The sequence below is a fragment of the Ursus americanus genome, chromosome 14, assembly GCF_024610735.1.
Source record: "Ursus americanus isolate L20-20 chromosome 14, mUrsAme1.1.p, whole genome shotgun sequence".
Lineage (NCBI taxonomy): Eukaryota > Metazoa > Chordata > Mammalia > Carnivora > Ursidae > Ursus > Ursus americanus.
In genome coordinates, this window is record NC_142140.1 from 26,185,555 (window position 1) to 26,207,652 (window position 22,098).

The 22,098-nt window shown below is 41.6% G+C and overlaps 1 protein-coding gene across 5 annotated transcripts in view; it reads left to right on the plus strand.

Annotated features, from left to right (window-relative positions):
- The window catches only part of ADAMTS9 (ADAM metallopeptidase with thrombospondin type 1 motif 9), a 156,714-nt gene that overhangs the window by 23,428 nt on the left and 111,188 nt on the right, over positions 1 to 22,098 (plus strand). For 4 of the 5 annotated variants that reach the window (XM_045807539.2, XM_087866877.1, XM_087866876.1 and 1 more), the window contains exons 4-12: positions 4,759 to 5,048; positions 7,180 to 7,263; positions 7,366 to 7,481; positions 8,376 to 8,416; positions 8,526 to 8,631; positions 13,011 to 13,157; positions 14,387 to 14,528; positions 15,513 to 15,608; positions 21,580 to 21,725. In XM_045807539.2, the coding sequence (XP_045663495.2) occupies positions 4,759 to 5,048; positions 7,180 to 7,263; positions 7,366 to 7,481; positions 8,376 to 8,416; positions 8,526 to 8,631; positions 13,011 to 13,157; positions 14,387 to 14,528; positions 15,513 to 15,608; positions 21,580 to 21,725 (1,168 nt within the window). The remainder of the gene's footprint in view (positions 1 to 4,758; positions 5,049 to 7,179; positions 7,264 to 7,365; positions 7,482 to 8,375; positions 8,417 to 8,525; positions 8,632 to 13,010; positions 13,158 to 14,386; positions 14,529 to 15,512; positions 15,609 to 21,579; positions 21,726 to 22,098) is intronic. The other variant, XM_045807541.2, reaches the window with a different exon arrangement.

Sequence of the window (22,098 nt, forward strand, 5' to 3'; positions counted from 1 at the left end):
AGTGAATAAATAAAATGTGAAAGAAGCCAGTCACAAAAGGCCACCATTTGTATCAAGTGACAGAATAGGCAAATCCATAGATACAAAACATAGATTAGTGATTTCCAGGGGCTGGAGGGAGAAAGGTAATGGGGGAAGGACCACTAATGGGTACAGGGTTTCTTTGTGGGGCAATGAAAATAGTCTAAAATCAGATCATGGTGATGGTTGCACAACTTTATGAATATGTTAAAAACCACTGAATTATACCCTTTGAAAGGGTGAATTTTATGGTTATATAAATTCTCTCTCTCTCTCTCTCTAGAGAGAGGATGTGGAGGGGCTGAGGGAAAGGGAGAGAGAGAATCCCAAGCAGACTCCCCGCTGAGCATGGAGCCCGACGTGGGGTTCAATCTCAGGACACTGAGATCATGACTTGAGCCAAAATCAAGAGTAGGATGCTTAACCAAATGAGCCACCCAGGAGCCTCTATAAATTATATCTCAATAAAAAGTACTAACACATGTAAAGCTATGTGTGGGGGAAAAAAAGAAAGGAAGAGCAAAAATACACAATTTGTACCGTGCTTTCCACCAGAGTGATGTTTCATTATGTAGCCCATTCTGATAAAACTAGTACAAAGTGACATTGCAAATTTGAAACACTAGCCTCAATTCTATTATGCTTCAAGGTCATTAAAGAGAAATGTGGATGGCTTTCTTTTTTATTTTAATGCCATATGTCTCTTAGTAGAAATTATTCTCTGTTGTTACAGATTCTGTTCAGAGGCAAGAGAGTCGAGTAGGTATACAAGTTATAATTTCTATATTTTCAGTTGTCAGGAAAGATATTCATGCATTTGTAGCCGTTGTGAATATTTGATTCTTTAAAACTTGTGCTATTTTTAATGTTAAATTAAAAGTTGCCTGTTAAAATGGATAATGTGGTTGAAATCGGTTAAGCTAATTACATCATTAAATAGGGTTCTAACTTGTTAAGATAAAAGATCAGATGGGTTAAAGACTGGGAAGTATTATGTATTAGAAGGCGTTGTTTTTGATTCTGAAGGAGTAATTTTATTCCTGCTTTTTCATGCCACCTGAAGTAGACTGAATTATTTCTTTGATACACAGATTACTTGTGAATGAAATATCTCCCAGGTATATTAGAACTCACATGCATTGTTCTCTGTTATAAATTGTAGTCTTGCTGTGATTAATGCCTGAATTTCTTCAGCTTTGCTATTTGAATAAGTAACCCTTGTTTCTAGTTAGTGCCTGGATTCCCGTTCAGATATTCCCAGGTACAAGTCCCTCTGATGAGTCTCTGAGAGTATATTTTTCCCCCTGAGTGGTCAAAAAGAGTGAATACAGCATTTCCTGAGTGGTTTTCTCACTGTAGGTGTCCTTTTCTCTAACTAAACCTGATAAATCAAAATATTTATAGAAGACCCTAAGTAAAGATTATTTCTTTTTCACAAACTAAGTGACATATTCTCTTTTTTAAACAGCTTTACTGAGATAAAATTCACATACCATACAATTCATCCACTTAAAGTGTCCAGTGTAATGGATTTTGGTGTTTTTACAGATACATGTGACCATCATCACCATCACGTTGAGAACATCTTTACCACTTGAAAAAGAGACACCGTACACTTTAGCTACCAACCGCTCATATCACCACCCCACCTCCAACAGCTAATCTACTTTCTGTCTCTCTTGATTTTCCTATCGTGGACATTTCGTATGGCTGGAATCATATACTGAATGGCTTCTTTCACATTACTTTATTGATAAAGTTTATCAACATGTTTTATAATAAAAAAGGGCCAATTCACTAGGAGGATTTAACCATTATGAATATAGATGCACTTCCTAACAGAGCACTACATACATGAAGCAGAAACTGACAGAAATAAAGGGACAAATTGACAATTCACCAGTAATTGTTGAAACTTTAATATCCCATATTCAATAATGGTTAGACCAGGGAGGCAGAAGATCAACAAGAAATAGAAAACTTGAAAGACACTATAAATCAATTACACCCACCAGATATCTATACAGCACTCTATGCAGCAACAGCAGAATAGAAATTCTTCTGACGTGTACATGGAACATTCTCCAAAATAGATCATACACTAGGCCATAAAAAAAAATAAAAAACACCTCAATACACTTAAAGGGATAGAGGTAATGCATAGTACCTTAGTACCTTCCCTGACTACAGTGGAATGAAACTAAAAATCAAAATCATTAAAAAATAAATTCAAAAATATGTGCAAAGTAAACAGCACATGCTAAAATAACCAATAGGTCAAAAGGGAGGTTGGAAAATACCTTGAGATGAATAAGCATGAAGATAGAACATACCAGAATTTATAGGATACAGGTAAAGCAGGGCCTTGAGGGGAATTTAGAGCTGTTGATGGCTCTATTAAGAAAGAACAATTATCTCCAATCAATAATCTAACCTTCCTCTTTAAGACAGTGGAAAAGAGGGGCACTTGGGTGGTTCAATTGGCTAAGCATCCAACTCTTGGTTTTGGCTCAGAATGTGATCTCAGGGTCGTGAGATCAAGCCCCGCCTCAGACTCTGCTTGTGTTTCTCTCCCCCTCTCCTCCTGCCCCTCCCCCTGCTTGTGCTCGCTCTCTCTCTCTCAAACAAATAAATCTTTTTTTTTAAAAAAAAGACACTGGAAAAGGAAGAGAAAACAAAGCTATAGCCTGCAGAGAGAAGAAAATAATAAAGATTAGATCACAAATTAATGAAATAGATAGAAAGTAGGAAAATATGAGAGACTTTAAAACCTTTGAAACTTTACTGTTTATAATAATTATGTTCAGCCTTTATGGAAGACATTAAACAGGATTATTTGTTTTTCATAAAATGAATGACATTGTTTCTTAATATATTAAAAACCATGCAGTTTTCAACATGGACTCCACACACCTGTTGTAAAAAGCTAGTCTTTGTGAAAATATCCACAGGCTCTCTTTTGTTCAGTTGAGATGTAACCAAACCATGAGCCCATTTCAACCCCTAGCTCTTGAGAAATCTTGCTCAAATAGACTCGGTTTAGGGCGCCGATCAAACCCATGTCTGATGCCTCATACCACTTCTTCCTGCTATGTGACATTGGACAGGTTGCTCAATCTCTCTGAGATGTAGTTTCCTTATCTCATTTTGAGAGGAGTTGTGAGATAACATACACAAAAGAACTTAGTTCAATACATGGCCCATAGCAAGTACTTGATTAGTATGTATTCCATAGTCATTTGATGACTTAAAAATGGACAGTCTAAATACCCACATTGGGTGGGTTTAACATATATGGATATACTCGAAAAAGACCAGCAGAAAAGAAAATTATATTGAATCCTACTGTGTACCAGACTTTGGGCTAATTATGTGATCTATGGCTGGACCACATATAACTTGTTTGACAGTGTGGACTGATTTCACTATTTTTATACCTGCTAAAACGCTCAACTTGGGGAAAATACTCATCCTGGCCTAAATGGGTTGTTTTAGCAATGGTTTTTAAGGTCGAATATTTGAACCCTTCAAATATGAAACCACTCCTGGTTTAACCTTTGTTGTTGTGTTGGTTATTGGTGTCACAAACTCTACTCTTTGTATCTTAGGTAAGCATACTTGTCAGCTGTACAATTCTGTTGCCTGTTTTAGACTACAGGCTGCTGGCATTAAAACTTTAAAGCACATTTATGAGATGATAGGCAAGATAACAGATTCCATTCTGTTTTTACTCAGAGCCTATTTGGGCAGGCATTTTTATGCTTATTCTGTTTATTGTGTGGTTGATGACTTCGAAATTGAATATTTTCACCAGCAACACAAGCTTCAAGCCACATTCCCAACTAGCGCTTCTCAAACCTTTAACGTGAATATGGATCACCTGGAGATCTCATTAAACCGGAGCTTCTGATTTATCGGGTCTGGAGTGGGGCTGGAGAGTCTGCATTTCTCACCAGCTTGCAGGGGCTGCCTGTGCTGCTGGTCCACAGACCACACTTTGAGCAGCAAGGTTGTATAGCACTGAGGACGTAGCTAGGCAAGAGTCAGAATGAGCAGGGCTGATCTGGCATTCCACATCACGGCCTCGATGGCCTGTTCATCCTCTCCGAGTTTAATCGACTTCCTTAACTGAGCCCTGAACTAAATTAATTAAAAATTCAGAGGCAATGAATAGCAGTGATTCTATTCTTACATTTCATGTAAAACAATGGTTTCATGAGGTAATAGAAAAATACCTTGTCATGCGTTTTCTAGGGTTCCTTTGTATTGTCTATCAGCCCGGCCACCTCTCAGACCTCTTTATACTGTATCTCATTGGATATCGGAAGTGGTGTATCGGAAACATCTCCATTTCCCTTCTGAAAAGCTCAGTGCCTGTGCTGGCCCTTACTCTATCTATGGCAAAGAGCAATGAATGGAAACCACTTCCATCCCAGCAAGACTTTCGTTGCCACATGGAAAGAGTCGTAGGCAATTGTTTTCCTTAAACTCATGCCTGATTTCCTAATACCTTAAGTGAGCATTTATGGAAGCTTCCAGGGAAGCTAATTTCAAGTCCTTCGTCATTTAGATGAGAGCGCAGATTGAGTTTCTCCCGTAGAGTCCGCAGTGCATAGAACTTGATTTTGTATGTGATTTGACAGCAGAGGCACCAGCTTTCAAGATGTGGCAGATTAAATTCTTAATATGAAAGAGAAGTGGTTTGAAATGTAATGCATGCCATCCGATTTGTTACAGAACACAGAAATAGTCACGGCAAAGACAAGAGGAAAATGAGAACAAGAAGATGGGGAGAGAGGCGTACCCTGGCTGATGATGTGGCGGTGTTAAAAAGCAGCTTAGCAACAAAGGCGCTTTCTGCCTATGGTAACAAGACGGACAGCACCAGGGAAAAGAGGACCCACAGAAGAACAAAACGTTTTTTATCCTATCCACGGTTTGTAGAAGTGATGGTGGTGGCGGACTACAAAATGGTTTTATACCATGGAACAAACCTTCAACACTATATTTTAACTCTAATGTCAATTGTAAGTACATTCAAAAGAAGGTGATTTATGAGGTCCCTAAATGTGCCATTGGGAGATGGGTTTCCACCCAGTGCTTTGGAGGATCATTCTCAGGGCTGGCATTTCAACGATTCAGGCAAGTGACTGAAGAGAACGTCAGATGATTTATTGGCTGCCTTTTTATAACAACAATAATGGTGACAGGATGGAGTGTTTATTCTCGCGGAGTTAAAAGGCATCATTTCTTATCCTCCTGGCAACTCTGCTAGGTAGGATCATCACCCCCGTTTTATAAATAAGAAAACTGAGCCTCAGAGGAGGTAGGCCACTTGCCCAGGGTCTTATGAAGCTAGTAAGTGGCTTAGAGACTGCACGTGATTTCTAGATGGTCTACTTTCCAAACCCAGTGCTCTCTGTCTGACATCTACACTTGCACGGCCAGCTACGGGTCTAATTAAATAGCCTTGGGATGAGGCCCACAGATCTCTCCCTCTATATTTTCCTACTCTCACTTTGAATCAAAAAGTCAGTAGATTTACCTTATTAAAAAAAAAAATCGAACAGAACCAAAGACTAATCATGAAAAAGAAGTGTCATTACCTACCCTGGCCCCCTCCCAGAGGCAACCACTGTTAAAAGTTTTTTGCATATGTGTCTAACCAGCACTTTCCAATGGAAGTATAATGCAAACCACATATGTAATTTAAAAAAACAAGTAAAATTAGTTTTAATAATGTATATTAATTTCTGTCAAAATGCTGTCATTTCAAAAATTACTGATGAGATATTTTAGTTTTTTCATACAAAGTCTTAAAATTCGGGATGTGTCTTACATTCAACCGCAGTCTCATTTTAGACAAGCCACATTTCCAGTCCTCAGTGGTCACATGTGGCAAGTGTCTACTATATTGGACAACACAACTAAATCTGTATGCATATGCAACGTTTCTCAAACCAAAATAGAACATTCTAATACACTATTTTACTAATTGTTCTTTTCTTTTAAAAATACTGGAGATCGTTCTATAATAGCCCGTACAATCTACTCTCATTCCTTTTAAGACTCAAGATAGCATTTATTCCAATGGTTTGACCTTAGTTTATGTGAACAGGAACGTACTTTTAATAAATTCTCCCAAAAGAATGTGAAAAGCAACCGTGTTTGGGACCTATGCTTTAAGAGTTCTTCTTCCCTCTCTCTGGCCTGCGGTTCTCCTTGTCTTTCCCCCTCACTGCTGTGAACCACTCCCTTGTGCTCCCTACCTGACTCCTCAACCTGCCTGCCCTGCACTCCCCGCCTTGTCTCCCTTCCCCAAGCTCAGTCCCATGGGCCCCAGCCCTCTCCTGTCCTAGAAGAGGGAGAGGAAAACCTAATCACAACTCGCCCAGACTCAAGTCTATTTCCAGCCCATAAATTCAGACCTTTCAGAAGAATTTCAGTTATGAGCCTAGATTTTGGGTCAAATTGATGTAGGTTGAACATTCTGGCTCTGCCAGTCAGTGCCGTCTAGTCTTGGGAAAGTTACTTAAATTCTCTGAGCCTTATTTTCTCACTTCTCGTGCAGAGATTGTGAGATTTAGCCCAGAGTTTTGCTCTTGGGACTAAATGCAAATGCATGTGCAATTTTCAGCAAGGCTCTCGTACACAATAAGCATTCAATGAACATTAGCTCTCATAATTAATGATAATGATGAAAACCAAACCAAACCAAACCAAACCAAATGGGTTACCAGGTTGTGAAGAACACAAATGGGAGGTAAACATGAAGAACGGCTGTATTAGCAAACGTGGTCAATGTGAGAGTCCGTAATTGGGCAATCTGGGACTTCAGCTGGGATGAAAGAGCTTGATTAAAAGTGAATAACCAGTGTTTGGGCACAGAGAACTGTTAAGTTGCATGGCAATGCAATTTCTGAGAAAACACTTGGAAATTTAAACTTGTTGGGATTCATTCTTGCCTGAAACTGCCGTCTATGAATTTTTCAAAGAGAGTTTTAAGAAATGTTTGTGGAATGAATGCAAATTCAAAACTACAAAATGCATATGTTTGCGTGAAACGTGGAAAGAGGTGGAGCCCAAGCATAAGAAGTGAATTGCTTATTTCTTACACAGAGTTCACAATTAACCTTGAAAAATTTATCTCGGTTGCAGGTAGCCTCTATCTATAAAGACCCAAGTATTGGAAATTTAATTAATATTGTTATTGTGAACTTAGTTGTGATTCATAATGAACAGGTAATCAAGTTTTTTTTTCTTCTTTCTTGTAAATGTATCCGAAATGGCATATCTCATTGGTGTTGGTACAATGGGCCAATCATGATTCTTTTCTGCATTTAGGAAGGACCTTCCATTTCTTTTAATGCCCAGACAACGTTAAGAAGTTTTTGCCAGTGGCAACACTCAAAGAACTCTGCAGGTGGAATCCAGCATGATACCGCTGTTCTTGTAACGAGGTAGATGGATTTCTCATTCCTCAAGTCTTCCAGTTTCCAGTCATGTTGGTGGGACGAGGTCACGTATTCTTGGTAGCCAGGCCCTGGTACAAGGCTCCCAAACCTCAGCGCTACTGGAGGCCGCCTGTGCCTTGCATGGTGTTCAGCGGCATCTATGGTCTCTTCCTGCTACCTATTGGTAGCAGCCTCTCCTCTCGATTGCGACAACCGACAATGTCTCTGGGGGCGGGGGAGCAACATGACCCCTGATTGAGAACCACGAGACAATAGGTGCCAAGTAGGCAAGTAGATGTGTCAGGCGGGCTGAGCGGTAAACGCCGTCAGACCAAAGGCAGCTGGTTTTCATATGGAGCTGGTTGTTCCCATGCCACGAAGGCATCTAGCGTTGCCAACTTCTGTGATTTTGCAAGATGTCAGAAATCCAGGTTTTTCTTTTAAGTGAAATCTGCCAATTTTTACACGGTAGTGACAAACTCAAAAATATTTGAAATGCAGTGCAGGGCAACAATGAGAAGTGCCGTCCTAATTGTATTTCCCACTGGCCACCTTCAGGATAGTCACAGTCACTTCCTTGTACATGAACGGACACGAGAGGCATAGAGAGCCTTCTCAGGAACATTCATGAAGAAACTAGAATCGTGGTAGGTGGAAAAGCCCAGGTTGGAGAGGTTTTCTCTGGGGCAGAAGAAGCCCTCTTGATGTAGCTTTAATCCTCACGTCACTGGTTCCCAAGCTTTTTCGAGTTACAGACCCTCAGCCTTGTCAGTTTGCTCTTTGTAACCTCCTCGCCTGCGAGGTGGGTGCTGTTGTGAATGTCTAGAAGACTGTCAGGTGTTTACTTGTGTTTATTTACTCTTTGGTGTTGTCATGGCCCTAAGTCTGCTTTGCTTTCAGACAGGATATCTGCAGAGCTCATGACAAATGTGACACCTTAGGTGAGTCCTCCGTGCACGTCCTCTCTGGCTACGACAGTTTTCTGCATGTTTTTATTCCAAGCCACAATTGCTTTTTCAAGTAAATCCTTCTTTTCTTTCCTTTGAGCAGGTCTTGCTGAGCTGGGTACCATCTGTGATCCCTACAGAAGCTGTTCTATTAGTGAAGACAGCGGATTGAGTACGGCTTTCACAATAGCCCACGAGCTGGGCCATGTGTATGTTTCCTTTTCCTATTTTCATTTAATTCCGGGTGGCCTAAAACTTTTCTTCCTTTGCATCCGTGAGTATCCCCTCGATTTGAGAGAGTGTAAGGCACTTCTTAAGTCATAATAGAAAGCTCAGGGTTGAAGAGCCTCAAACCTAGTTGACTCTAGAAAGCTGAGTAGCGCATGCCCCCTCTTCAGCCATAGCTGACGTGCATCTTGGGTTTAACCGCACACATTTTCTGTGCAACATCTAGTCTTCTCCTTTCCTGCTGGGAATTGGAGGAATGAGGCCTTTCCAGCCCACCCACTGAAGCAGAGCATTTATTAGCTTAGAAAACTTTCCTGAGTAACATCTTTATCTGGGAGGGTCTCCCTTCATTGCCCTGGTTCACAAGATCTTTGCAAATCCAGATTGTTCCTGACTATAGATAGACAAGGCTTTCATTCAGACATTTAGCCCCTGGGCACAGTGAAGTCCCTCTTTCAGAGAAGAGATTGAACAAAGATACAGAGAAGAAAACATTTCCTAACTGTGGTCACTTAGTGGTTATTATGAAATTGGCTTTTCCTTTTTGTTCTTTAGAAATAGAGCAGAGCTAGAACGTGGGGTGAAACAGTGTAAATTTACTAGAAATTATTCTGATTTTTGATCTGCGTTGTTTTCTTTCTAGAATGATTTAATTACTCATACTATATCTTTTAAAAATAATTTTCTCAAAAGGTGTCACTGATATAGTTGTATATCTATTTACATGCCACTGTGAACCTTGTTTAGAGGTAAATAATCTATTAAGCAAGCTTTATTTTCAACAAACGCTTTTTGAAGGCACCTATGTGTAGCGTGCTGTTCTAGAAGTAAAGTGAGATGTGTACATAGAGGCATCTCCAATTTAGTTCAACATATAATGGGTATATTTTGAAACTAGTAACTTTCAAGCATATTTTAAGAGCATACCTGTTTTCTTTTCTCCAATGGAAATATTATCAGATGCCCAATATTTATAGCACAAAAGAAGCACGGCTTTCATTGAGCAGTTGTGCTGGGCCAGAGTCCTGCTTAGTCAGCTTCCTCTCTGTCCTTTTGGTTTCTGAAATATTTCTGTGAAACTCAAGGATTTCTTGGAGCTTAGTTTGAAAACTGGTCCCACCAGTGTTTCCCAATACACAAGGGCTCCAACACAATTCCAAGAGATGGTCTGTGGGGGGACAAAAGGAGATTTATAATCAAGTAATTTAAAAATTTTTTTCTTCCTGGTCTAGCCCTGCTTAGAGTCACAAGGCTCAGTGACATAAAGTAAAGGCTCTGACAAGTTCTGTATTAAAATAAACTGCTTAATTTTGTTTAACTCAGTTTTCCCAAACTGATTTTAATAGAATCTTTTGCGGATTTTTGTTTGTTTTGCATAAAGTCTAGTAAATTTCTTTAGACCTTTAAATAGGAGGTATAGATTGACTATGGAGAATAGGGTGGCATTTCTACAAGGCAGCCAGTCCTGCCTCAAGAGATCAGAATGAGGGAAGTTAGAGATAAGAATGTGTTCAAAGAGTGAGAGTTTGTGTGATTAACGGATTAACAATTACCCATAATCTGTGGTTAAGAAAGGTATACTATAAAGAAATATAGTTAATCTCCTGTTAATTTCGTCCTCACAAGAGTTTATAAACTCCTTTTAGGACAGCCAGTCTAACATTGACATTTTAAGGAAAGTGAGAATTTTGATTAGCAAAAGCAGACTATTTTCAGCCACAGAGGAGCCTCAGGTGTATAGTTCTATACAGTTAACAAACATCTCCCCCCACAAAAACCATGTCGTTTGCATTGGTCTAGAAGTTTTTATTTACATTAGCTCCCTTAAACTTTGAAATCACCACATGGCAGATAGTGTTTGCCTGTCAAACGACCTTAACAGTATTAAATTGCTTAAAGTCTAGTTGTTAATGTTGGGGTACAAGCACGTAATATTGGGGTACCAGCCCTAATGTGGAAATCAGCTGGGAGCCAGATACCCAAATTCTGGACTGAATTGTTCTAATTCTGCGTTCTCTTTGACTTGAGAAAAATGTTTGCTGTCTCCCTCGCTATGAGATGGGGCTGATATATACGCACCTCATCTCAAAGGTATCGGGACATTTTTTTGAAAATAACATAATTGGTGAATGGTGAGAGTTATTAGCTAAACAAAAAGTGTATTTCTGGCCTGTTAGCGAATTCTTTTTGTTTTGGTGCTTTGTCTCATATAATTAGGTTTGCTTATATTTAACAGAAAATGAATATCTTTTTTTTTAATTTGTTACAGTACTTTTTAGCAGATTTTCTAATGAACTTTTTAAAGATTAAACATTAAGTTGTTACAGTCATGACTGATAGCCTAAAACCCTGTTGGGGAGAAAAAAGCAGTTGATCTTGTATTTGCTGAGTATCATTGGATACTTCAGAAGCAGCTCCTTACCTTCTTGTACGTGCTTCTCAATGCACCAAATCTGAGTTAGGAGGAATTTGGGAAGGAACTGAATCTCTCCTGGATACAGAGATCCTTACACAGTCTTCCTTACAGATCTTCCACAATTTGTCTAACAGGAGGGAATATGCTTTAGATATATTCCAAAACACAGGGGTTTTAGAATCAGACTGGAGTGGCTTCCAATCCCAGCTCCCTCACCCTATCACCCACGTGACCTTAATCAAGTAATTCAAGCTCTTTACAGCTCGTGTTTTCTCATCTATAAAATGTACGGGTAGTAATAGATCTTTTCACATAAGATAGTTAAATGAAATAAAGCATCTAACACAATTAACACATTGCCTGGTACATTGTGAATGCAAAAGAAGTCTTGGTTATTATTTTTTAGTGAAGTGCTCAGTGAATATTATTATCTAGCCCCTGCTGTGAGCAAATGTGCCTGACATTTGAATGAAAAGAAGTTTTCTGTCGATGTGATGAAATAAACTTGATTTTACCTAGGAGTGGTGGGGGTGATGAGTAAACACCAGCTCCTTTGCACCACAGAGAAACAAACAACTAAGGTTTGAGCGTGTTGCTTGTGTTGGGTTTCTTGGTATAGTTATGACACTGACTTTGCAGCTGGGAATGGGAAACGGGGGCAGTCATTCCTTTAAGAAAATGGACTCTTAAGCCTGAAGAACCACTGTTCATTTTAACCTAGACCAATAAAGTGTTTCTGTCTTGTAATTTCCAGCTGGCAATTGTTCCATCAGAGAGTTATTGAGGAGCCCAAGTTGCTTTAGAAGAGGGAAAACCAAACCCAAGAGAAATGAATGGAATGGGCTTCACAGGCTTTTTCCCCAGCTTTTAGATGCATGTGAAACAAGTCTACACACTTCTGTCTGGCTCACTGATTTCCCTGTTTCAAGATGAACTAGTAGAGGGGATTCCCCCTTAAATGCAAAATTAGCCACATGTGCCAATTTTGTGAGTGGGGAGTCATCCAGAGAGAATAGCCCCTCTGAGTTCGTTACCAGAGCTGAGAATGGCATGTGGGTCATAGAATTGATGTTTCTAGATTGAGAAATGCTTCCTATCATTGCTTCCCCCCATTTCCTCTGGTGAAGCCAAGAATGGCAAGTATGTCTTAATGCTGCTGCTCCCTCCCAGACCCGAGAGGACATTGGCACTCCATCACAGCCTTTTCTCGGGGCAGAACCTGGATTAGTTTAAGAATCCTTTTGTGCCCAACTTTTTAGGAAGCCGGTACCAATCAGTGGGCGTTGGCAGGAAGCATGAAACTATTTGCCCTGTCTGCGTTAAGCCAATTGAATTGGCTTGTTTCTGGTTTCCATGCTTGCAGCTTTCCTTAATGGGTTTTATTGTGCACGAACTTCACATACCTTTATAATGATAGACCTACACGGCTCTATCATTTGTCAACCTGACCCAGAAGGAGGAGATGCCAAGACCCATAGTGAGCCTCTTATTAGAAAGCTTTTGGCTTCAAGTTTTGACACTTGACGGACTCTTTATATTCACAGTGTTATCATAACTTGCCAAATTCTTGACTCTATAAATTGGCCTTTAACAGCTTATTAGGAATTCCAACTACTGTATTCTAGCACCAACTACAGCACGCTCAGAGTGTCTGCAATTCCAAAAAGAACACTTAACTCAGATAATGGGCCACCGTACGTCTTTTTTTTTTTTTAATACCTTAAAGGCACGTTGTATTAAATCGGGTGAGAATTACGTTCTCTGCTCCACTCCATCTTGAACCACCTAGGGATTTTTCTCCTGCTCTGCAAGATGTGGGTTCCTATTCACAATGCCGAGGGCAGTTAACGTGTTTCTCTGAGACAAATACCTTCTCGAAGCAGTGATAGCAGCTTGGTGCTTTGGTGTTTACTGACGCTCCTGTCTCTGTCTCGTTGGCCCTAGGTTTAACATGCCTCATGACGACAACAACAAGTGCAAGGAGGAAGGAGTCAAGAACCCCCAGCACGTCATGGCTCCGACGTTGAACTTCTACACCAACCCCTGGATGTGGTCAAAATGTAGTCGAAAATATATCACTGAGTTTTTAGAGTAAGACTTAAACTTTCTTTGAGCCCGGGCTTCTGGTGTCTGGTCTCCATGTAGTGAACTCATTGTGGGAAAGAAAATGTAGAGTCAAGCATTCCTTTGCAGTTGTTATTTTTGTTGACATTCCCGGGAGGAGGTAAAAAAAATACTCTCCTGACATCCGTGCAGTTCCTCTCCTGGCCAGAGTTTTGAAGATTACAGACTGAGCTCAAGAAAAGGCCTGGGTCTTAAAGACAATATGTAAATGTGGCTTCGTTCTTGGCGAAGCTACGAGGTCTGTTCGGGTTTGGGGGGAGAGCCCATGAACGCGATTACACGATGAGGGAAAGCCACAGATCTTTATGTGGTTCTGACTTAGTAAGTTTGGCTCCGAAAATGGGAGGGTAGTGAGATGACCCCAAAGAGGGTTATGTGGGTGGATGAAAAGCACATAGACCACCATGTTGTTGAATTGAGAACATTCTTTCTCTGTCTCTCTTTCCCTCCCTCTCTCTCTCTCTCCTTCTTTCTTTTTCTTTTTCTTGTTTTGTTTTTTAAGCTTCCTGCCAGGCAGCTGAAAGATCCAATTACGTTATACAATATCCCTGTGTCACAGATTTATTGCTCTTCTCTCCCAGATGTACAAAAGGTTAAGTGATTGTCCAAGGTCACTGGGTGTATATTTCTCCAACCACAGGGAAGAGGGGGCGTATTAATCAGAACTCACCAGGTGTGAATTTTCCAGAAGAGGTGTTTGCAGAAAAGTCAAAGAACTGGAGAGTTGCTGTTTTTCTTTCTAACCAGATGACCTGAAGTGTTTCTTCTTATAGTTGTTGATTCACTCACTCATCCACTCAGCAAACATTTTCTAAAGACCTGTTGCTGTGGTGTTTAGAGCCCCATGCTTGGATGAAAAAGACACTATCTTTGTCCCTAAGAAGCTTACAGTCTATTGGAGATGAGGGTAAAAAATAAATAGATAATTGTTCTGAAATGCGACAAATCCTGTGAAAGCTGCCTGTTTCCTACTGACTGTGTTGTATGGAGAGCCAGAGTTCCATTAACAAGCACACACCAGAAATAGAGCTTCAGCCTTTGAACACTAGCCTGGGACATAAAGAATAAAGCCCATGCCAGAAGGAACTGTTCTCTTTACCTTTAAAATGGCGGCATGGCTTTCACTTTTGTCTGGACTCTTTGACAGCACCTTCTCATCACTGCTCTCACCATCTGTATTTTTCTGCTTTCCACAGCACTGGTTACGGCGAGTGTTTGCTTAATGAACCTGAATCCAGACCCTACCCTTTGCCTCACCAACTGCCCGGCCTCCTTTACAACGTGAATAAACAATGTGAATTGATTTTTGGACCAGGTTCTCAGGTGTGCCCATATATGGTAAGTGTTGGGAGCCACTTCTGCCCTCGTCCATTGGTCCTGGACGTTTTTAATTCACAGTTTTCCACGGGCTTCACACCCTCACATAAACCACTGGTGGCGAAGTAGAGAATGGTCCCCTGACTGTTAATGGCAAGAGTCACAGTGATGACGCTGATCAGTAGTGATGGTGCTCACAGGTGATGCCTCACCACACGTTCTCACTTCACTGTCATGATGGCCCAAAACGAAGATGTCATGATCATTTTCATTTTACACCTGGGACACTGAGGCTCAGAGCGGACAGGGTTGCAGGGCTGGTAATGGCACAGCTCGGCCCTTTCCTCTCCTCATCTCCTTTCATCCCCACTGACTTGTCTGGATGACCCTTATTACAGGGACTCTTCTAGATTCGGTAAAGGTCATTCATGAGACAAACCCGTTTCCCTGTTTTAGCTTGTCAGGGCTGTGCCCTATGGCCACATGGGGCTTGAAATCATTTCTGGTGGTAGCTAGCTCCACTGGTGGGTGTGGGGTATTTTAGTCTGTGTGTTGTGGGCACTTGGACCCTGTGGTTATCAGGATGCAAATGGACAAAACTATGCCTCTCTGAGGTGCCCTGTTCTCTTCCTGTGGGTGTCTGGTTGGTGGTTTTGGTGGGAGAGACTTCAGAGATAGCGTGGTGAATTGGGAAGTACAGTGATTCCATGGAAATAATAAAAATTTCTGAGTGAAACTTACTCATGATTATATTCCTTTCCCTGTTACTCGTGATAGCAAACATCCCTTTTACACCACCTGAAGTCCTACCAGACATAGAAATGTGTCTCATGGGCTGCTCTCTGTCGCCCTTGGCATATTTTATCATTCATCATACCAAGAAAAAAAAAAATCCCTTTCTAACCTATGCTATCTTGTTGGCAAAACGTTAGTTGAAAGCAGTCCTTGCCTGGTTCCATATCATCTAACCACATTGTCACTGACTTGTTTAACTGAATTGAACAGATGCAGTGTAGACGACTCTGGTGCAATAATGTGGATGGAGTATGCCGAACTCAGCACACACCCTGGGCAGACGGGACCGAGTGTGAGCCTGGAAAGGCAAGTAGCACCCCAATCTGTTATTTTGTCTTGGGGCAGCAGAAATGGGCAAAATGTTGGCCGTTGGCTTAGTCACCGTTGTTTAGAGTGTAAGCTGATGCAGTGTGTTTTAACATGTGTAGTATTTTGGGGGGGAACAGGTTCGACTTTACTTTTGAAAATTGTGAAAACTGACATTATAGCGTAATACCGATACAAGACACAGAGCTAGCATTATAGCCTCAATTTGAAAACATCCTTCATTTCATTTTAACATTCTTGAAATCCTGACACACTTTTTTTAGTTTAATGCGAGACAGTGTTTCTTTTTCTCCTCTCTGTCTCATTTGGGGGTGGCCGTGGAAGACTGTTTTTAAGTTGATGGAGCGTCTTAAAATCAAGGCAACACAGTCGCGCCTGGGTGGCTCAGTCGGTTAAGCATCCAACTCTTGATTTTGGCTCAGGTCATGATCTCGGGATTGTGGGAGCGAGTCCTTGCACTGGGCTCCGCACTCAGCACAGAGTCTGTTTGAGATTCTCTCCTTCTCCCTCTGCCCCTCCCCCAGCTCATGCTCTCTCTCTCTCTCTCTCAAATAAAATAAATAAAATTTTAAAAATCAAGGAAACACAAAAATACAGTGAACTTTCTTTGTTCACTACTGGGATATCAGGCTTTTCCCAGCCTGTGTTGGTCTCGTTAAGGAGCTGGGATGTCACCTGGGATATGTGCAAATGTAAATTCTGAGTTGGTTATAATGGTTCCCACTTATTTGTTACTAACCAAACAAAATCTGCTACTTAGACACCCCAGAAATAACAGTGCCCCACACACCTAGGAGTATGATTAGTACAAACATCTGTGCCTGGTACCCATCTAAAAAATAAAAAGTTAGTATAGTAGTGATATCATTGTCATCATCATCATCATCATCACCCCAAAATGCTGACTACTAAAAGTTTTAGATCTAAGCCTGATATTTTTTTTCATCCTTATGGCAAATGGCATTCCTTCAGTCACCAGTGATGCAATCCCTGGGCTTTATTCTGAGTCTCTTGTCATCCTTACATGTATTTTCCCTTTCTTCTCTCATCTTCCCGTTGTTCACTTTACTCACTTCTCATATTCTGTTCTTGTCTTACTTTGTTTGCCTCCCCTTTGGAGGAATGAGTAGCACTCAGAATGTTCCCATGGAAGGGGTCCTCAGAAGTGAAAGACTTTTAACTCTTCCTTCCCCGATTTTATAGAGCGGGAACAAAAAAAGAAGTGACTTGCCCAAGGTCACTCAGCTCGTGCGGGCAGTGTCCCCCCACTCCAGCCCCTCCCCACCCCATTTTCCTCCTCTGCTTTGTCTACTATAATGGCTGCACCGCAAGCTCACTGAGCTCCTCAGTCTCCAGTGGTCAAACAGGAGGACTAGCGGCTTCCTTACTCACCTGACATAGTGGTTGTAAAGTTACATGAGCTGGAGGGTGTGAATGTTATTTGAAAAATTATAAAGTTCAGTACAAAAAATTAAAAATTGCAATGAAGCTGATTTTATACTTATACTGACTTACTGAGTCAGCTCGTGGTCTCACTTCTTGATGGCAGAGACCTCAGCGGTTGAGAACACAGCTTTCTCCAATAACAGACCAACTAAAACTATATATGGACATGGCACAACAGCTTTTGCACCTTTCATTAGCTTGAAGAGAAACAGATCTCCTTAGCCAGAGTGAACTTTTTCACTTTTTGTAGGACATTTAACTCAGCGTGTTGATGGCCCGAAGATCATAGGTTTGAGTGGGATTATGGCTCTCAGGTTTCCATGGCAGCCATTAAGAATTCGTTCCTTCTTACAAAATGATGCTGTGGCCTCAGAGTCCTGCTAAAGCACAGTGACCCAGACAGGTGCTAGCATTTGATGCAAGATGACAACAGACTGTACCTAGTTGATGACTTGGTTAGTTGGCTTGAGTCCGAGCCAGCCCACTCTATTACTTAAATTGATTCTCTTTGATCTCAGAAAAATCACTGGTCTTGTGTTATGGTTCTTAGCCAGTCTGGTGTACCCACCTACTACGTCTATTTCTGATCTATGTTATTGCTGCAAAAACCGTAACAAAGAATTTTCACTAATAGGATGAAGTGAATTCTATTGCATGAAATTGCGGTGAACAGGCTACCAAGTAGCTCGCTGTAGGAGTGTGGTATTCCGCGCCACCCTGGAACACAGAAGAATTTGGAAGGATGTCTGTTGTATCTTTTTCTAATCTTCTGTTTTTGTAACAGAAGCAGAAGATAAAGGATTGCAGGGTAATCTTATACCTGAGGGATGGGGAAATTTGGGAGGTCTTTCAGAAGTCGTTTTCCATGAACGCTTGTGTTTAGCAAGAGCGAGAAACTTCAAGGCATTCCAAACGGCAGGCTCAGAACACTCTCAGGAAAGCAACTATGCAGAGAACATGATAGGTACGCTGTCAGTTCTGTTTTAGAAAAAGTGGCCAAGTCTAGCAGCTTTTATTAAAGATGTGGGCATATGTGTGTTCATTTCCCTGAAGAGTATTTATGCATGTTGCAAATGCCAAAGATGGTGGATTTGTTGGCATAGAAATTCTTTGTGTTGTTTTTTGTTTTGGGTTTTTTTTTCCATTTTGTTTTGTTTTCTTGGAATTGGCAGTAAGACCATATTCCTTTTCTCCAGCCAGTTCTGACTCCTTTTGCGGTGGGGTTAATTTTTTTGTTTCTTTCTCTTCTTTCTGCCCTGCTCCCTCAGCAGTGATCTGTCTTGGGCTGCTGACACAATGTTATTTTGATGAATGACTCTAATTCTCTTTATTTTCTCCATTCTCTTGTTAAGCCCATTAACATTTCATTTTAACGCCGTTTGTGAGTCTGAGGTTTGAAACTTTTGTTTTAAGCCTCCTTGGGACAAAATTGACCTCCAAGTCCCTCTTCCAACCTCCTAAAAAGGATGTGTTTAGGTGAAATACCATTTAGTGGTTCTGAATGCTTTTAGAAAAGGTTGGCTATATTTTGGCTTGGACCCCACCAGCCACTTAGTGCTTTGTTATGATATAGTGGCTATTCCAGTACGTTAAGTATTATTCATCAAATTTGCCTGGTAAAATAGATTATCTTGGTAAATATCTCCCAAGTCCTGATTTCCAGCCTCTGTCACCTCAGGCACTTTTCCTCTTATTCTAAGGTTCTTCTTCACCTTCTCTTTCTACCCATCAGTGGTCATATCAGTAAGGAATATTTGATTTGCAGACCAGTTTTTAAATTAGAAGTATAGCAATTTCTTGTTACTTTGTAGAATTTATAAAATGTGTTTCTAGCAGCAAGATTTGAGGGCTGAATCTGAGGGTCATCTGCTATGACCCCAATTGAATACTAACTAGGAATTTTGTTTAGGTCAGACCCAATTAAAGTAGTGTAAACAAATTGGCTCTTTTTTCTGACACAAAAAGAAACTAGTTCAAAACCAGGCAGGTTATGGAACTATTGTGGCCGCTCCACAAATCTGAGACCCAAGTTCCTAATTTCTTCCTGTTCCACTTATCATATGCAAATGGTTTCGTCCTCAAGGTCACAGAATGGTTGCAGCAACTCTAGCCATCAAGTGTGAGTTCCGGGCAGAATGAAGCCAAGGGGCAGGGGACAAAGGGGCAAAAAGACCTTCCCAGGAATATCACCCAATGAAGTCTGCTGACATCTCTTTGACCACTCTGAACTGTACAAGAATCTGGGGAAATACAGATTCTGTTTCCAAGGATAAAGGACAGAATGAATATTGGGTGGACAACTTGGGAGTCTCAGCCTCACCCAACCATGTCACTAATCTTGCTTTTGTTTTAATTTTTTCTTTGTTTATGTACCAAAATCATTGTCCCCATTTGCTTGCAATTGGGAGGCAGCATGTGTCACAGTGAAGAGTGTGCACTTGAGTCAGATTGTCTGTGTTTTGGTCTCAGCTCTGCCCCTTACTGATTTTGGCATCAACTTGTCTGTGGCTCCATTTTCTTTTCTGTAGCAATGGGGGTAATAAGAGTACCTATTGCATAGTGTGCTAGGGGGACTAAGTTAATGTATATCTATGCTTAGAACGGTGCCTGACCAATACTAAGAGCTGTGCGAATGCTTGCCATTATCCTACTGACTTTATTGAAGTCAGATCCCCTATGTGTTCCGTTGTGTACTAGGTGCTTCAGATACGCTGTGTCTCATGTTCTGCTCAAGACAACTTTGGCCAGTTGATCTCCATTCTTTAGCTGTGGGAACAGAGTCAGGGACTCACCTAGGGTCACAGAGTTAGTCTGTGGAAGAGCCATGGCTCCCCACCAGACCATTGGCCTGCCAAGGTTTGTCCTTCTAAGACCTTTGCTGTCCAGTATGGCAGCCAGTAGCCACACGTGTCTAGTGAGACTTTCAAATATCAGTCTGAAATGAGATGTGCTTAAGTGAAAATTCACACCAGGTGTTAAAGACCCTAGTATGAGAAAAAGAAAGTAAAAAAAAAAACAAAAAAAACCCCATAATTTTATATTGATTCCATACAGAAATTATTATTTCTGTTCAGATATTTTGAGCTACATAAAAGGTATTAAAATTAACTTGTTTTCTTTTTACTTGTTTTAATATGGCTTCTAAACATTTAAAAGAAATTTTAAATCGGTGGCTTATGGCACGTTCTCATTGGATGGTGGTGCCGTAGACCAAGCTACTCTCTCATTTACTTTTACGTGCACGTGTTCCAACAGATGTTCACAACCCCGGTAAAGACAAATAGAAAATGAAGTCAAAGAGTAGTGTCATCACCTCTCGCTCTGCCCACATTTCTAGGGCATGGGGTTGCCCAGGATCTTTGAATGCAGAACCTGTTAAGCCTCAGCCACACAGCGCAGGGAAAGGGATACATCCTCAGATACTCCAGGAAAATCATTGCAAGAGAGAGGGCACTGCAAAATAGAGAAAGCTTAATTGCGCTCTCTGAATAATTGTTCACCGAGCCTTCTGTGTGGCTGCCCGTTGAGTCGGGGACCTTCACCTGCATCTTATTTGTCGTCCACTTTCCCAGCCCGCTCCCCCAGCCCCCAGCCTCTGTAGGCCTCTGCCTCTGCCTCTGGCCTCCCTGCAGATAAATCACGGCAGCCGGCCACCACCAGCTCCACTTCAGAGATCTGAGCGAGCCGCGGGGCATCACCCTCCTGCCGCCACTGCCTGCACTCTGCCTTTGTCCGCTGCTCAGTGACCTCGGCTTTGTGTCAGGGCCTCACACCCCAACAATGGCAGAGGGTTGATATGGGCTTCTCGAATCCCTTGTCCTGCTGAGGAGTTTTATTCTGTTTTGTTTTGTCTTAAGCATCATGGCCTTCTTCCTGCTGTAGGCTGGGGAGTCTGAAACCATTAGTAACAAAAAAGCCATAAAGTTTAGGACTCTCTGTAATATGTCCATTTTGCTCTCGTCTCATCCTGTGTGCTTTGGTGTGGAGTGAGTTTATAGGAATCATGTAACTTGCTTTTTTTTTTCTCTCCCACCTAATTAAAATGGGCTTTTCAAATCCGCGGGGAGCAATAAAACATATTTTACCAGGCTCACAACGTCTCTGAGCCTTCTTAATGGAGATTCGCTCTACAAATCCAGTAAACTCGTGTTGGCCCCGTCTACAACCAGTCTGCCCACTTCCTCTCCTCATTCTTCCAAGTAGACTAATTGAGCACTTCGAAGCTGGCCACTGGAGTTAGCCTGACAGCCTGGAGCCAACCAGTCATTGGCTCGTTTTGTTCAAGCAAGTGGTAAATGAAGACGTGACCTAAAACCCAGAAGTACGAAATTAAAATCCCTACTGTTTCTGTTATCCACCTAGATGACGAGGTGGCAGCATTTCACACCAGCACACGGTGGGGTTGGGAGGCGGAAGGAAGTTTGGTATATACTCGGAAGGGCAGCGGGTCCTACAACGTCTCCAGCACCGAGCTCTCCCTCACTGTTCCCCTTATTAAATACAGCACTGCAAGTATGGATTTTGTGTCCCCAAAGAAATGGAGGGCCCCGTGACCGATGGATCCTGGGGAAGTTGGAGTCACTTTGGAACCTGCTCAAGAACGTGTGGAGGGGGCATCAAAACTGCTGTTCGCGAGTGCAACAGACCAGAGTAAGTCCTAGACCTTCTTGCTGTCATTATCGGGATAGCTAGGGTGGAATGATTTAGCTGGAGGCAGATGGAGAGCTGTTCCCAATTGAGAGGGAATGGATTTCTAGGGTTACTTAGACCGATAATATCTAATCTCTTTCTTCCCAGGCACCGTCCTCTATAGTATATTTTCTCCCATGATCCTTTATTAAAAGTTCTGTCTAACTTGGGGTGCCTGGGTGGCTCAGTCGGTTAAGCATCTGCCTTTGGCTGAGGTCATGATCCCAGGGTCCTGGGATCGAGTCCTGTGTCGGGCTCCCTGCTTAGCGGGGAGCCTGCTTCTCCCTTTGCCTCTGCCTGCCTCTCCCCCCTGCTTGTGCTCTCCTGCTCTCTC